Here is a 16,281-nt window from a genome sequence, read left to right as displayed (position 1 = left end):
CCATCTGGCCCTGAACTCTTATTTTTTGGGGAGGTTTTTGATTACTGTTTCAGTCTCATTACTGGTTATTGGTCTAGTCTGATTATCTCTTTCTTCCTGTTTCAGTCTTGGTAGTTTATAAGTTTCCAGGAAGGCACCATTTTTTCCAGTTTGCTTACTCTGTTGGCATATAGTTGCTTTATTTCTAATAATTATTTTCTAATAACTGTTTCTATTCTAATAATTGTTTCTATTTCCTCGGTATTAGTTGTGATCTCTTCCCTTTCTTTCATGATTTTATTGATTTGGATCCTTTACCTTCTCTTTTGGATAAACCTGGCCAGAGATTTATCAATTAATTCTTTCTAAGAACCAGCTTCTAGTTTTATTGATCTGTTCTACTGCTCTTTCGGTTTCTATTTCATTGACTTCTGCTCTAATCTTTATTATTTTTCTTCTCTTGCTTGGTTTCTGTTTGATTTGCTGTTCTTTCTCCAGCTCCTTTAGGTATAAGGTTAGCTTGAGCATTTGGATTTTTCTGCTTTCTTGAGAGAAGCTTGGATGGCTACGTATTTCCCCCTTAGGACAACCTTTGCAGTATCCCAAAGATTTTACCAATGTGTTTTCATTTTCATTTGTTTCCATGAATTTTTAAAATTCTTCTTTAATTTCCTGGTTGACCCAATCATTCTTTAGCAGGATGTTCTTTAACTTCCAAATGTTTGAATTCCTTCCAATATTTTTTTCTTGTGATTGAGTTCTAGTTTCAAAGCACTGTGGTCTGATAAAATTCAGGGAATAATCTCAGTCTTTTGATATCGTCTGAGACCTGATTTGTGACCCAGTATGTGGTCTATTCTGGTGAATGTTCCATGTGCACTCGAGAAAAATGAATATTTTGTTGTTTTAGGGTAAAATGTTCCATATGTATCTACAAAGACCATCTGGTCCAAAGTGTCATTCAAGCTCTTATTTCTTTGTTGAGCAGCTTAGATGATCTGTCCACTGCTGAGAGGGGAGTGTTAAGGTCTCCTACTATTAATTTATTATTATTAATATGATTATTTTGGTTAATAGATGGTCTCTGTAGTTGGCTGCTCCCATGTTTGGGGGGGCAGAGATATTTAAAATTGTTAGATTTTCTTGTTGGATAGACCCTTTAAGTATGATATAGTGTCTCTCTACATCTCTTATTACAGTCTTTGGTTTAAAATCTAATTTATCTGGAATGAGAATTGCTACCCCAGCTTTCTTTCGAGGTCTGTTGGCATGATGAATGGTTCTCCATCCCCTCATTTCCAATCTGGAGATGTCTTAGGTTCAAAATGAGTCTCTTAAAACAGCATATGGATGGGTCCTTTTTATCCGATCTGAAACCCTGTGCCATTTCATGGGAGCATTGAGGCCATTCAAGTTGAAGGTAACTATTGAGAGATATGCATTTAATGCCATCACATTGCCTTTAAAGTCCCTGTTTCCCCTAACTACTCTCAGGATAGCTTCCTTGGCTCTAAGATATGCAAGTTTCACTATTATATGCCAGGGTGTTGGTCTATTTCTTTTTAATGTTGGGAGGGGTTCTCACTGCCTCTTAGACATGAATGCTTGTTTCCTTCCCCAGATCAGGGAAGTTCTCAGCTGTGATTTGTTCAAATATATTTTCTAGTCCTCTCTCTCTCCAACCAGTTAGGAATCCCAATAATTCAGAGTCTTTTCTCATGGGCTTCCAAATGCCTGTCCCTATCCTCCTCGGCTTCCTTCCTTTCTATCAGCTTCTCTTCTAGATCACTAATCCATTCTTCTGCCTCATTTACCCTGGCTGTTAGTGTATCCAGTTTAGACTGCATTTCATTCACAGCAATTTTGAAGTTCAGCCTGATTAGATCTCATTTCTGCCCTTAGAGATTCTATATTGTTGCTAGTGCTTTTCTCAAGCCTTGCTATTGACTTCATAATTGCTACCCTGAAGTGTATCTCTAACATCTTGCTTATATCAATATCCATTAGATTTCTGGCAGAGGACATTGTCTCTGATTCTTTTCTTTGTTGCAGAGTTCCTCCTCCTAGTCATTCTGTTGAGGAACATGGTTGAGGGAATGTACTGAGTCCAAAATATCAACTATAACCCAAAGAAAATACACATTAAGAAAAAATCCAAAGCGGTTGAAAGCTACCACAGATACACCATCAAAGCCAAGACGATCCAAAACAATTAAAGAAAAAAAAAAGAGAGAGAGAGAGACAAAAGAAAAGAAAAAAGGGAGAAAGGACAGAGATTATAATCTCTCAGGGTGGACAGTTATCTGCTTGTTCCTGCTTGATTTTTGGTCTCTGTGTTAGAAAAAACTATATTCCAAAATTGCAAAGAAATCAGAACTTACATATATAGCAAGATAAAATTGAATAGAGTGAAAAATGGACTATAATGGGGTGTAAATATATAAAACATATATGTGAAAAAGAAAATAAAAGTTAAGAAGTGACTTAAAAACATAGGCTGGGAAATACGAATCTATTTGAAATGGGAGCAGGGTTAAAAAAAAAAAAAGAATAAGAGAAACTAAAAGAGAAATATAAAATTTTAGCATGAAGTATAAGCCAGTCATGAGGAAACACCAGGACCTTCCAATATTATTTTCCCCTGGTGCTGAGTTTTACAGTTCTGTAGGAAATAAGCTTAAGCTTATTCACCTGTTCTTCCAATCTGTCTTCTGGAGGAGGGGCCTGTTGCTCAGCTTCCCAGGTGTCTTTGCCTGGGTGGAGTTGCCCCAAACCTTGTCAGAGAGGGCGCCCGGGTGGCTCAGTGGGTTAAGCCGCTGCCTTTGGCTCGGGTCATGATCTCAGTGTCCTGGGATCGAGTCCCGCATTGGGCTCTCTGCTCAGCGGGGAGCCTGCTTCCTCCTCTCTCTCTCTCTGCCTGCCTCTCTGCCTACTTGTGATCTCTGTCAAATGAATAAATAAAATCTTTAAAAAAAAAAAAAAAAACTTTGTCAGAGAGATGGGCTTAATGTGATCTGGTTGGCTGAGCTGCTTTAATTTCCTGGTGTCTTTCCACTTCTCTTTAGAGGGACAGACTGAATATGGCTGTGCAGAAATCTCCAGCTGAAAGCCGCAATGTCACAGTCCACTCCTCTCAAAAGATCCTCCAGGTCAATCTGTCTCCCCTTCTGCATGTATCAAACTCCACAGACTTGTGCATCTTCTCAGTGACATCTTCTCAGTGACGGGCCAGTTGCCTTGATTCTCAAATGTCTTTGCCCCACCCAGAATTGTTCTGCCCTTGCCTAGGTCCAGGCTAAGTAATCCCGCTCAGGTTTGCTCTATGTCGTTTTTGTTCCCTGAAGGCTTTCTGCACAGCTTTCGAGGATGAGAACGAACATGTTGACCTCCCCAAATCTGGCCCTAGAGCCAAAAGCTCAGAGCCCCATTCCTCTGTGAGCCCTCAGAGAAAATCAGTCAATCACTCCTATCACCTAGCTCTCTAGCCACACTCTGTGCTCACTGGCCTGTGACCAAGCATTTGTATCTCAGGTGCCCAACCCTATGTGGAGTCTTCAAACCCAACAGGCTCTTCTGGCGTGCTCCCACACCACTCCCCCTGGGGAATGAAAGAAGGCTCTCCCCCAGTTCAGCCGCTTGTTGGACCCCTGCTCGAACAGGATCTGACTGTGCCTCGGTTAACCGTTTATGGCAACCCCAAGGTGAGAGACCACTCCTGGGCTCACTGATTGCAGCTGGCTTCCCTGCTCCGATACATGGGAACTCTGCCACACTCAGGCACCCCTGGTCTTCCTGTGACCCTGAGGATCTTGAGACCACACTGTCCCAGCAAGGGTTCAACCTCCCACTTAGCTTCCTGAGTCCTATTTAATATTTTCAAAAACAGCAAAGGAAACATGAAAGCCATTCTTGGCCAGGTATAAGAGCTAGTAAATACTGAATGGTAGACTGAATAAGTGATAAATACAATGATTTTTTAAAATCATGATCTGATTTAAACTAACTTCACAATCTCATTTAACCCCAGCTATAAAATGGGACACAACTCCTTAGTGAAGCAGGAATATTTGCAGAGAGCACAGAAGAGACCTTTGAGATAATTTGGATATTTTTAGAGACAGAATACTAAGGCATTTTTCCAGGTCAGAATGTTAATTAAAAGGCAGGCCTGATAATTATGAAGCCAGGTCTGTCTACTGACTCCTACTAGCTTTAGTGCTCTTTTCATCACAAATGCACTTAACCATATGTGGTCTCTTAAGCTTAACCAGCATTTGTGACATTATTCTTTACATTTAAACAAATTACCGGAATCTGAAAACACTAAAGATGGTGACCTTTTTAAAGAGGTCCCTCCTTTCAATGGAGGGCTGAAGGAAATATTTTCTAAAGGGGAACTTTTATTTTTTGATATTCCCACCTCATCTCCAAAAATATGTAAGTCTAGAAGGGAGAAAAATAGTCATTCAACTTCTTTATGAGAAATAATATTTATTATAATAGTTAGAAGGCTACTGGGTCTTACAAATTTCAATGTTATGGTTCAACATATTCCATTATTAGCCGTCCGTTAAACCACAGGTACACTAGCTTTAGAATAGTATCAGCTGAAAAACACACCAAAAGTTAAATTCCACTTACTTTCAGACGTCTTCTTCTCAGTTCCTGTAGTTTTCATTCGCTCCCAGGAATTCTGTTCCTTCTTTTCACAATCTTTAATGTCAAAAAGTTCTTTTTCCTCTTTTCTCTTTTGTCTCATCTTGTCATAAGTAGATTTTGAAATAGAAATTTTAATCTGAATTAAAAAGTTGAAATATCTGTAAGTATTCAGGGAGTTTGTTATTTAACATAGCTATCTTCATCTCTGGCAACTACATAGAGACATTGTCTACATATAAAAAAGTAAGTTATATATATTTTTAGTCCTTATTTTAGGAATTCTAAAATTGACTAGCGGGGTGTCTGGGTGGCTCAGTGGGTTAAACCTCTGCCTTTGGCTGAGGTCATGATCTCAGGTCCTGGGATAGAGCCCTTCATCGGGCTCTCTGCTCAGCAGGGATCCTGCTTCCCTTCCTCTCTCTCTGCCTGCCTCTGTGCCTGCTTGTGATCTCTGTCAAATAAATAAATAAAATCTTAAAATAAAATAAAATTGAATAGAATTACATGATGCTAACATCATAACTGAATTTGTACCTGAGGACACCAGTCTGTTATTCCTCGAGTGTCCTAGAAAATTGTTGAGTATGTAAATACACACACACACACAAACATAAAGTACATGTATAGTTTAAAGTATACTAGATACTTTATACCAGAATGAGAATATTTTTGCTGGAAAGAAAAATAATCCATTATTTAAATGATTAAGGATCAGAAATTTCAATTATCCTGGGATTTTAAAAATTTTAATCAAAACACCTTCATCACCCCAAATCTGATGAACACAGCACAATTAAATAATATAGGCTTGAGTTTATCCTAATAATCAGCAAATAATCTTACATCCTTTTCATTCTCAATATCAACATATGATGGAATATTTTGCTGGACTGCTCTTCCATAAATCCCTGATGGTGGTTCAATGTTTTGTTTAGTTGAAAATGCATCTCCATTTTCCACAGAAGATATCACTGATTGGCTGCAGGCTGCTGGTGCTGAATTTGGACTTCCAAATACACCTGAAATTAACCCACCATCAAATTGCCATTAAGTATTTATGTGATCACACTCTAATAACAAAGTTAAAGACAAGCTCTTGACTTTAAGAAATAAACAATATAGTTAGTAAGAAAAACATGTCAAATAATAATAAATATAAAAATAAATCCCCTAACAGGATAATCATACAGGTATCACTAGACATTTCACAATATTAATTGAGAACTGCATATTGTAATAACGAATTTAAATGAAGGAAAGGTTGATATGATGTGTGTTTAAGATGATTTCAGTGCAAGGATTTGAGCTGGAATTAGAAGACACAATGAATTTGGGCAGGTAAATGAAGGAGGAGGAAGGGTATCCTATAAGATGGTAATGCTTAGAAGAAGAGCTGAACAAGTATAAAGCATGTAAATGAAGTGAATAACTCAGTTTGGTTAAGAACAAGGCAGAAGAATAACAGAAACTAAGTTTGCAAGGGTAGGTTGGAGCCAATCTGAGAAGGGCCTCAAATTAACTTAATGATACTCTACCAAGCAAACAATTAGGAAAGCTTTCCAAGTATTTCATCCTATTTCACGGTATTTATTAAAAATAAAATGTCGATCATCAATGTCTATCATCACATTCTACCTTTTTGATGAAAAAAGAAACTAACTGAGATGTGTTAATTAACTTGATGGGGGAATCCTTTCACAATGTATATGGATATTAAATAATCACTTACAGTTTTATTTGTCAATTATACCTCAATAAAGTTGAAAAGAAAAAAGAGTTTTAAAGAATATTTGCAAATATATTGTTCAAAGGTCCTCTAATCCTCCAAAAATATGTAACAGGGGTTAATTCTGATTTGTCTATACTCTGTATGGAAAATAATGAAATTATATTAAATACTAAGCTGATAAATTATAATTAAGGACTATTATTTGAACTTAAACTGTGATAAAGCTGTCTTAGCTATCCTAAAAATGTCTTAGAAGTCCCTAAGCTGCAGCTGTTACATAAAGTATCTCTCTGAAAATTACTCACATGAATTTACTTAGTTTTGTTAGAAGACAGAAATCTAAAATTAAGTAATCACTTCTAATTTTTTCAATTTAATAATTTCTTAAAAAGAAAGTTCTAATAAAAAAAGTTCTGATCAACACTTGAATCACATTCTTCTTTGTTCTTTAATGATATCCCCTGCTTGTGTGTGGAGAACACATACAATTAACAAGCTAAATAACTTGGAAATACCTTTTCCAACAACAACTACTGAGTCTTCTGGTAAGGTATTTGTGGATATGAAGTCAAAACTGGGAATTTGCTGTAAATTTGATGATGACCCTGTAAATGCTAAAGAAACAAACAAAAACCCCACATTTTAATATTGTTGTTATATAGTATTTTAGGATATTATAACATGGTCCTTTAAAACAGAAAATTTTATTTCATACATGGATTTTATAATTTATTTATTCACACTTATTTATTAATTCAATAAATATTTGAAATTAGAATACCTTGTTTGACTAGGCAGTAGAGAGAAAAGAGACCTTCCTTCCCCTAAGGACTATATACATGGCAGAGTTAAGAATGGGAAGATATACAAGAAAATAATCACAGCATGAAAAACGAGCATCAAAAGGTAACCATGAAGGAAAGCCTCTGACTTCTAAAAACAGCCAAGTCAATCTCTCAGCAATCTGTAATTTTCTAGGTTAACTTTCACCTCAGTGTGCGATTATTTGTTTAATTATTCTACTACTCTGTAAGCTCTATGGAGATAGGACCATGTCTGGTTTCAATTATGCTTTTCCAGAGCCTCTTAGTAGGGCATATAGTAGGTTTTCAATAAATATATGTTAGATGAACGTTATAAGACAGAAAAAATGAAAAGCAAAGTATAATTAATTTGGGGTCTACAAACAGATACCTCAGGGTAGACTCAAAAGGTGTTAAGTGACAAAGGAAAGCAAATTTCAGTAAATGCAACAATTTGTTCAAAATCTGTCCATAAAGTGTATACATAGTCTGTCAAGAAATGACTGAATAATTAGACAAATATCAAGAGGAAACATATAAAGAACATGTTATCCTGAAGTAGTTTAACTTCATTTATCAGGCTGATATAACTAGTCATTTTTTACACTACTAGTCATTTTTTACTTTTACTTTTTACACTACATTTTCTTGTAAACAAAACACTGAAAGAAATGTTGCTCACTGGGTCTCAACTGTAAAATATAAAGAAAAAATAAGCTTAAAAGACTCTTGACACATAAGCTAATTTTATTTAACCTTTTTGTTACTTCTATCTCATTCATCCAAATAGTGAAAGAGAAAACACTAACTCATAAAAGCTAGTTTGCTAAGCATTATCAGTAGTCACTTTCTTAAGTCATTAATTGGGGCTTCATATGAATATGCTAGAAAATGGGCAGGTTCAAAGGAACAACCAGCAAAGGAGTGGAATGGGAAGAAGTGGTTCTGAAAGCAAATCTTAAAACCGTCTGAAGTTTCTTACAAAATGAATCCATTCATATATGCCACCTATTGCCAATACTTCTTTTGGAAGTTGTTTTATTCCCTTGAGCGCTGTACTCAAATGTCACTTTAATCTGATTGTTTAAAGATGCAATGTTTGAGGGACTGTATCCAAGGCTACAATGTTAGTTTGGGTTGGCTCATCACTGCTCCATTCATTTAACATGTGGTATTGGACACTATTACATGCAAAGCCTAATAGGAATAAAAAAATGCAATACCTTTACTTTTAAATAATTTATACTACTCCACACCAGTTAAGTGGGGAAGAAAACTTTCTAAAGAAATGGATTCTAGCCAGTATTCAAAAAGCAGACATGCTATGAACACATTAGGATCAGAAACAGACATCTAGGCTGACTGTACATTGCCACCTAAGAAAACTTCCAGTACTAAGAATGCCAGAGCACTGGGAATGAAAAGAGTAGTAAGAGATAATGTAGTAAGTTCAGCTGACGCAAGATTATTAAGGGATTTAAAAATTATGCTGCAGGGGTGCCTGGGTGGCTCAGTGGGTTAAGCCGCTGCCTTCGGCTCAGGTCATGATCTTAGGGTCCTGGGATCGAGTCCCGCATCGGGCTCTCTGCTCAGCAGGGAGCCTGCTTCCCTTCCTCTCTCTCTGCCTACTTGTGATCTCTCTCTGTCAAATAAATAAATAAAATCTTTAAAAAAAAATTATGCGGGCGCCTGGGTGGCTCAGTGGGTTAAGCCGCTGCCTTCGGCTCAGGTCATGATCTCAGAGTCCTGGGATCGAGTCCCACATCAGGCTCCCTGCTCAGCAGAGAGCCTGCTTCCCTCTCTCTCTCTTTGCCTGCCTCTCCATCTACTTGTGATTTCTCTCTGTCAAATAAATAAATAAAATCTTTAAAAAAAAAAAAATTATGCTGCAGAGCACAAAATCTATTCTGTGGGAAACAGGGAACCACTCAAGGTTTTGAGTATGGAAGAGATGGTAACTATACTTCAAAAAAGTTAATTCTGGAAGGGTATGGAGCCTGGAGTAAAAATGGATAAAATAAGAGGCAAGATGTCTTATTCAGAAAGCTACTGCAATTATCCAAGGAAGAGATAATGAAGGCCCATATTAAACAGAACTGGTAGGATCGTCACCACTGCCTAAACTTGGAGGGTAAGGAGAAGTAGACAAAGATGACTCTAAAGTTTTAAGTCCACATAACTGGAAAAATAGTAATGCTACTAATAAAAATAAAAACAAAGAAAAAAGGAACTGGTCCTTTTCGTCCTAAAGGAAGGTTAGTTTGGTTTTTGAGCATGTTTATTCTCCTGACCAAAAAGATAAATAGGTATTTGGTTTAGAGTTGGAAGTATGTGTATGAAGTAATTTTCTGGACTAGAAATAACAGCTGGTCAAAAGTTATAAACATTTTTATGATTCTGCTGTCCAAAAAAGGGTGCCAATAGTAGTGAATAAAGATATTCAGCAATTATTTCAAAGCAATTTCTAAAAAAAGAAAATTAAAAAATTGTATGTTAGGGTATGAGTTATTTTTAGGAAGAAAAAAAAATTTTTTTTAAGATTTTATTTATTTATTTGAGAGAGAGACAGTGAGAGAGATGATGAGTGAGGAGAAGGTCAGAGAGAGAAGCAGACTCCCCGTGGAGCTGGGAGCCTGATGCGGAACTCGATCCCAGGACCCCGGGATCATGACCTGAACCGAAGGCAGTCGTCCAACCAACTGAGCCACCCAGGAAGAAAAATATTTTTGTATTGATTATCTTTACATGAGAAATAAAATATATAAGTAAATAGGAAAAAACCCTGTCATTTTCTTTTGTAAAAACAATGAGAGAGAAGAAATCTTTCACAAAGAACAGATATTGAATCACATCGTGGATGAAATACTTTAAAAATTTACCAAAAGAAAGATAAAAGAAAAAAAACATTCCAAGCAACTTTCCTTTACTCAATTTATTTCCACAAAAAAACAAACCAGATGTCCTAAAATGCCTGACTGCCTACACAGACACACAGATATACCCACACACCCACACATATGTGACTTCAGATGATCAGAAATAACAAAAGTTAAAAAAAATAAAATGTCATATCATCTGCAAAAATAAAAAATAAAAAATAATAACAAAAGTTGACCTACTATAATCATGGTTGCTACAAATAAAAAAGTGACAGCTCCTTAGAGTTACTAGGAGATTAAATACCTAAATACAGTGACTTCTTATTACTCTATTTAAATACTTATTCCCTTTAAAGTAACTTCCTCGGAGTGCCTGGGTGGCTCAGTGGGTTAAAGCCTCTGCCTTCGGCTCAGGTCATGATCCCAGGGTCCTAGGATTGAGCCCCACATCGGGCTCTCTGCTTAGCGGGGAGCCTGCTTCCTCCTCTCTCTCTCTGCCTGCCTCTCTGCCTACTTGTGATCTCTGTCAAATAAATAAATAAAGCTTAAAATAAATAAATAAATAAATAAAATAAAGTAACTTCCTCTTTATCCTAAAGGAAATTTTAAAAAATGTAGCTTTAATAGGTTCTCTGAAATAATGAAGAGAGCAGTCACAGAGGAGCTGCTTGCTCCACTAAATTTTTAAAGGAAAAAAAAAAAAGAATGCAAATTACTAATAATGGTTAGTGATAACAAAGAAGCCTTCCCAGGTTCTACCATAGGAAAACTATATTCCTGTTTCCACAGTTTTATTCCATGGTTACAACCTAAGTAGGCATCTGGGACTTATTTATTCACATGATTTTTCTACCCCATTTTTGTGCTAAAATGTCTTGTAAAATGTGTGTGTGTGTGTGTGTAATCTTGGCAGGGGAGACGTCACCAGAGATTCCCGAGTTTTAACTTCATATGTAGTCACTTCCCTACTCTGGCTTCTCAGGCAAGTCCATTAAACAATACATGAAACCTCTATGTTCTCTTATTTGGCAAAATTACTGAAGCAATAACACATCAGCAGAGGGGTAAGAAAAATCTCAAAACTGAGAAATCTCCGTTTATTGGCATGCTTAGGGAGAATTCTAACACACTTAATTTAGGATTTAGAGACATTCAATTTTAAAAATTAATTTGTGACATTTACTAACCTTTTGTATGTTTATAATGTCTTGGGGGTTCCTTATTTTGTATTTTGAAAACACTAGGAGAAATGTCATGGGACCTATCATCTTCAAAATCACCACATCCAAACCCATAGTTCATACGTTGACCAATTATGCTTACACTGGATGCTGTAATCCCTATAAGATAAAAATACATAAAAATATTTATTTGAATGATTCAGGTAATAGTATACATAGGTACGTATCTCCCCTCTAAATCTATCTTGCCTTCTAGGACTTTTAAAAAGGTCAGCAATGTAACATTAGAAATTATAACATTACAGTAATTTAAAGAGTTTTATCTTATTTTAAATTTTGTTATACTTTTTCCTAGCAGTTAAGAACATTTATTATAAACTATATCCAAAACATTTTATAAAACAGGCTTTAAAATTACAATGAAATACAAAATTTAATGTTTGGAAGAGATAACCAAGAATATATATATTTAAAATATTACAGGCATTTAATGTTTAAATGACATATAAACCTTTATAGCAAAAAGAACAATTTTTAAATCTAGAATTTTTAAACTGTATCCTGAGAGATATTTTCCATTTCTCTCTTCTCTCCTACTCTTGTGTAGTAGGTCTACCTTGGTGTGGCTGGTGAAGCAGTACACTCCAGTGACTAAACTCAGAATCTGTAATTATACTTCCTGGCTTTAAGTCATAGCACTGCCACTTAAACTGCTGACAGAATCTGAGCAAGACACTTAATCTTATTTTTAAAAATAGGGGATAATAGTATTACCCCTCCAGGATGGTCGTGAGGATTAAGTAAATAGGGATACTCTAAATAGCCAAATCGGGGCACCTGGGTAGCTCAGTCAGTTAAGCATCCGACTTTTTTTTTTTTTTTTTTTTAAGATTTATTTATTTGAGAGATAGTGCGAGAAGGCATGAGAAGGGAGAAGGTCAGAGGAAGAAGCAGACTTCCCATAGAGCTGGGAGCCTGATGTGGGACTCAATCCCAGGACTCCAGGATCGTGACCTGAGCCGAAGGCAGTGGCTTTAACCAACTGAGCCACCAAGGTGCCCCTAACCATCCAACTCTTGACTTTGGTTCAGCTAATGATCTCAGGGTCCTAAGATCAAGCCCCAGGTCAGGCTCCTCATTCACTGGGGAGTGTGTTTGAGATTCTTTCTTTCCCTCTCCACCTCTCCCCATACCAATAAATAAATACATCTTAAAATAATAAAAACAAAAACCCTAATGTGGGTCTCCTTTTAACAAATATCAAAAAATTTTGGGACGCCTGGGTGGCTCAGTTGGTTGGACGACTGCCTTCGGCTCAGGTCATGATCCCGGAGTCCCGGGATCGAGTCCCGCATCGGGCTCCCAGCTCCATGGGGAGTCTGCTTCTCCCTCTGACCTTCTCCTCGCTCATGCTCTCTCTCACTGTCTCTCTCTCAAATAAATAAATGAAATTAAAAAAAAAAAAAAAAAAAAAAAAAAAAAACAAATATCAAAAAATTTTAATCTATATTTGAACGTTTCAACTGACCACCCTATACCAGTACTTTGAAGCTATTAAAATCACAAAATATCTACTAAATGGAAAATCCTACATAATATATATTTAAGTCACCATCTATTTTCATATGTATAGTTCCCTACAAATACCACTAGGTAGTAGTAACAAAACACAATTTGTTCTTAAAATTATTATGGTTTTTTTTTTAAATAAAAAAACAGGATCATGAGGGAGAAGGAGTGGTTGGTGGCAACCAGTCAACAGAGGACTGCCGGGTAAAAGACAACAAAAGTCACTTCACAGACAGTCAAAAAATATTTGGTGTTAAATGATAGAGAACTTCTGGGAGTAACGTGGATATCTGTCTATATTCCTCTTAGTTTTTATTTTATTTTATTTTATTTATTTATTTGACAGATTGAGAGAGAGAGAGAGAGCAAGCAGTGGCACTGGCACAAGCACAAGAGAGTGGCAGGCAGGAGAGGGAGAACCAGACTCCCTGCTGAGCAAGAAGCCTAATGCAGGACTCTATCCCAGCACCCTGGGATCATGCCTGAGCCGAAGGCAGATGCTTAACCAACTGAGCCACTCAGATGTCCTGAACTCTTCTTAGAAGTTTTGATAGTTAATCCATAAAGATAGCATCATAAAGATATTGGATTTAGGTGCAACTGTTTTTTATTAATAGCAGGTATTACTAATCTGATGCTACAAAAAAAAGTCTACTATAACATAATTCAGGAAATGTTCCTATATAAATGACCTACAGCACATTTACCTATGTGCTATAATAGGGAGTGATGGATTACACGTGGAAATATTTACTGGAAATGAGGACACAAAGACAAGTTGGATTTATAGTATCTACATAATTATTTTTGTTTTTTTTTTCAGATAGTCTTTACTCTAAGCATTAACACTTTTATGCTTTATCAATTAAATGATAAACTTGTAGGAATCATTTACAAAACCCTATCTATTCCACAAAAAAAAAAAAAAATGTAAACCAAGTTTATAAAATCCTAAACTGTTAGCAACGTTACATTTAGAGGGCATATTAAATTTAACCAAGAATATCTCACTGTGAATTCAACAGCAGAATTTCCAAAACTTGATCTTAGAAATACTTATTTATTAAAAATAAAGACTTTTAACTCTGAAGATCAATTCACGAGTTGTGAGGTGAGGTCCAAGAATCTCTGTTACAAGTATCCCTGGTGATCCCAAGGCAGGTAAGTTTGAGAAATACCAAATATTAGACAAGTTTGGCAAACACCAAATATTGTATATAGAAGTATGTACTGCTCTAAGAACTTTTTCACTTTACTAAAACTTAAGTGGCTTATGAGGTCAGGGGGAATTTCAAATCTAGGCTTTCTAAATCTATTCTTTTTTAAATCCAAACATATTCTTCCAGAAGAGGGCTTCACTTTTGCAAAGAAGACACACGTTACCAATAACTTACATAATGTTATGAAGAATTTACTATAATAATCAGCCTTAAAAAGGGATTTAGGAATATGTTTAGGTTATGTTTCTTTGTGTCTCCTCCTTTAAGGGAATAAAAGCCAGGTGTCTATTATGCATTAGGTGCTTATACTCAAATGTTCATTACTCCTTCTCAAGGTTTACATTACCAGATGAGGGAACTGCATTTCAAAGCAGTTAAATCACTTGCCCAGCTCATGGATGTGGTCAAACTGGGATTCCATCTGGGGTCTTTCAGACTCCAAAACACATAAACACTGTCTTCCTGTGCCTAACAGATTAACTAACTCTTTGTGGAATACTAGCTTTGTGGAAGCCAATATACCAAGCATGTATGGTTGAATTAGGCATTCATGATAATAAAGGCACTAGGTAGGTAATCAAAGGTAAATAATCTCTGGGGATTGAGAACCTGAGAGTCCAAAGAAGTAAAATAATGCCAATACCACTATAAAGATGTCAGTGCAAAATGTAAAGATATCACGAAAGAGGTAATAATCAATTTTTTTGTCTGAATGGGGAGGTTTTACAGAAAAAACAACTGAACAGTTTTTCGAGCTGAATTGGGTGTGGTATGGATTCCACATTTCACCCAGAAGAATTTGTACATGTAACTACAAAAAGAGAGGAAATGGTATTGAAAGTGGTCTGATTTAACTGGAATACAAAATTACAATGAAGGAAGTGAAATATGAGGCTGGAAAGGTAGACAGAGACAGATCATGGAAGAATGCCCTAAATATATTAAGGCTGGACAATACAGTCAGACTTGCACTGAGGCGAACTGATTATAGACAATGAGACTAAAGCCGGAGAAAAATCTTACAAGGCTAAGAAAGGAATGAATCAGGAGACTAAAAAGAGGAGATGAAATTAAGACATATTTAGGGTCAAGAAATTTTAAAATATTAGTAGACAAATACAAACATACATAGCTTTTTAGAGAGGAAATTATATATAAGGTAGAGTAGCTTCAAAGTTGTTAGGACTTTTATACTGAGATCATGTGAAAATAAATGCCAATGTGTTATAATTCACTCATAATCCAAAACAGTGTTACCCATCATAAAGAAGAATCACATGCAGTTTCCATCCTAAATAGATGAGAATCCAAATATTTCTCCAAAAGATTACTAATAACTAAATCTATTTTCTGAAAAGTGATGCTATACATTAGAGACTTCCAGGTTAGTTAACGAAATTCTTAACAAGATACAAACAAACTTAACTATGTTACTGTGTTTAAAAAAAAAATTGTCTTTTGTGATGCCTAGTGGCTTCCAAACTATGCTGCCTATTAGAATCACCCTCCGGGCTTTTAAAACTCTGCTGGCCAAGTCACATTTCATATCACTTAAACCAAAATGTCCAGATGGAAGAGCCAGGCTAAAGCACACCTATGAGCTTAAAGGGGGATCAATTATTTCAGTAAATATTTTTTCTTCCAAGAATAGTACAGTACTTATTCTTGCCAAAAAAGCTCTTGTGAGGAGTTAAAAAGATGATTAGTCTTAACTGGTAACTATAAAAATTCTACATCTGAAATGCATTTTTTATATCCTTTAAAAATCAGACTTTCACAATTATTATATGCTCTCCCTGATATGAGGAACTTGAGAGGCAGAGTGGTGGGTTTGGGCGGGTAGGAAAGGAAAAAATGAAACAAGATAGGATTGAGAGGGAGACAAACCATTAAGAGACTTAATCTCACAAGACAAACTGAGGGTTGCTGGGGTAGGGGTGGGATGGAGACGGTGGTTGGGTTATGGACATTGAAAGGGTATGTGATATGGTGAGTGCTGTGAAGTGTGTAAGCCTTCACAGACCTGTACCCCTGGTGCAAATAATACATTATATGTTAATAAAAATAATTGATTAAAAAATCATACTTTCTATAAAACGTATTTATAAAATAGCTATAAAATACCTGCAGTGGCGCTTTGGTCAGCTATCTCAGAGTTTCTATTCTTTGCAGAAGAAAGTCTTGTTGGACAAGGTTTTGATCCAAATGTTGGAAATATGTCTGACCTACAATGAAACAAAGTAATTTCAATACACATTAAAG

At 36.1% G+C, this 16,281-nt stretch overlaps 1 protein-coding gene across 4 annotated transcripts in view; it reads right to left on the bottom strand.

Annotated features, from left to right (window-relative positions):
• TOGARAM1 (TOG array regulator of axonemal microtubules 1) overlaps positions 1-16,281 on the bottom strand; it is an 80,565-nt gene that overhangs the window by 31,864 nt on the left and 32,420 nt on the right. For 3 of the 4 annotated variants that reach the window (XM_059181998.1, XM_059181996.1, XM_059181994.1), the window contains exons 7-11: positions 16,144-16,244; positions 11,237-11,389; positions 6,883-6,981; positions 5,482-5,657; positions 4,621-4,774 (exon numbers count right to left, since the gene is read on the bottom strand). In XM_059181998.1, the coding sequence (XP_059037981.1) occupies positions 4,621-4,774; positions 5,482-5,657; positions 6,883-6,981; positions 11,237-11,389; positions 16,144-16,244 (683 nt within the window). The remainder of the gene's footprint in view (positions 1-4,620; positions 4,775-5,481; positions 5,658-6,882; positions 6,982-11,236; positions 11,390-16,143; positions 16,245-16,281) is intronic. The other variant, XM_059181995.1, reaches the window with a different exon arrangement.

This window comes from Mustela lutreola, chromosome 7, assembly GCF_030435805.1.
Source record: "Mustela lutreola isolate mMusLut2 chromosome 7, mMusLut2.pri, whole genome shotgun sequence".
In the NCBI taxonomy this organism is placed as follows: Eukaryota; Metazoa; Chordata; class Mammalia; order Carnivora; family Mustelidae; genus Mustela; species Mustela lutreola.
This window is presented reverse-complemented; position numbering and strand designations above follow the sequence as displayed.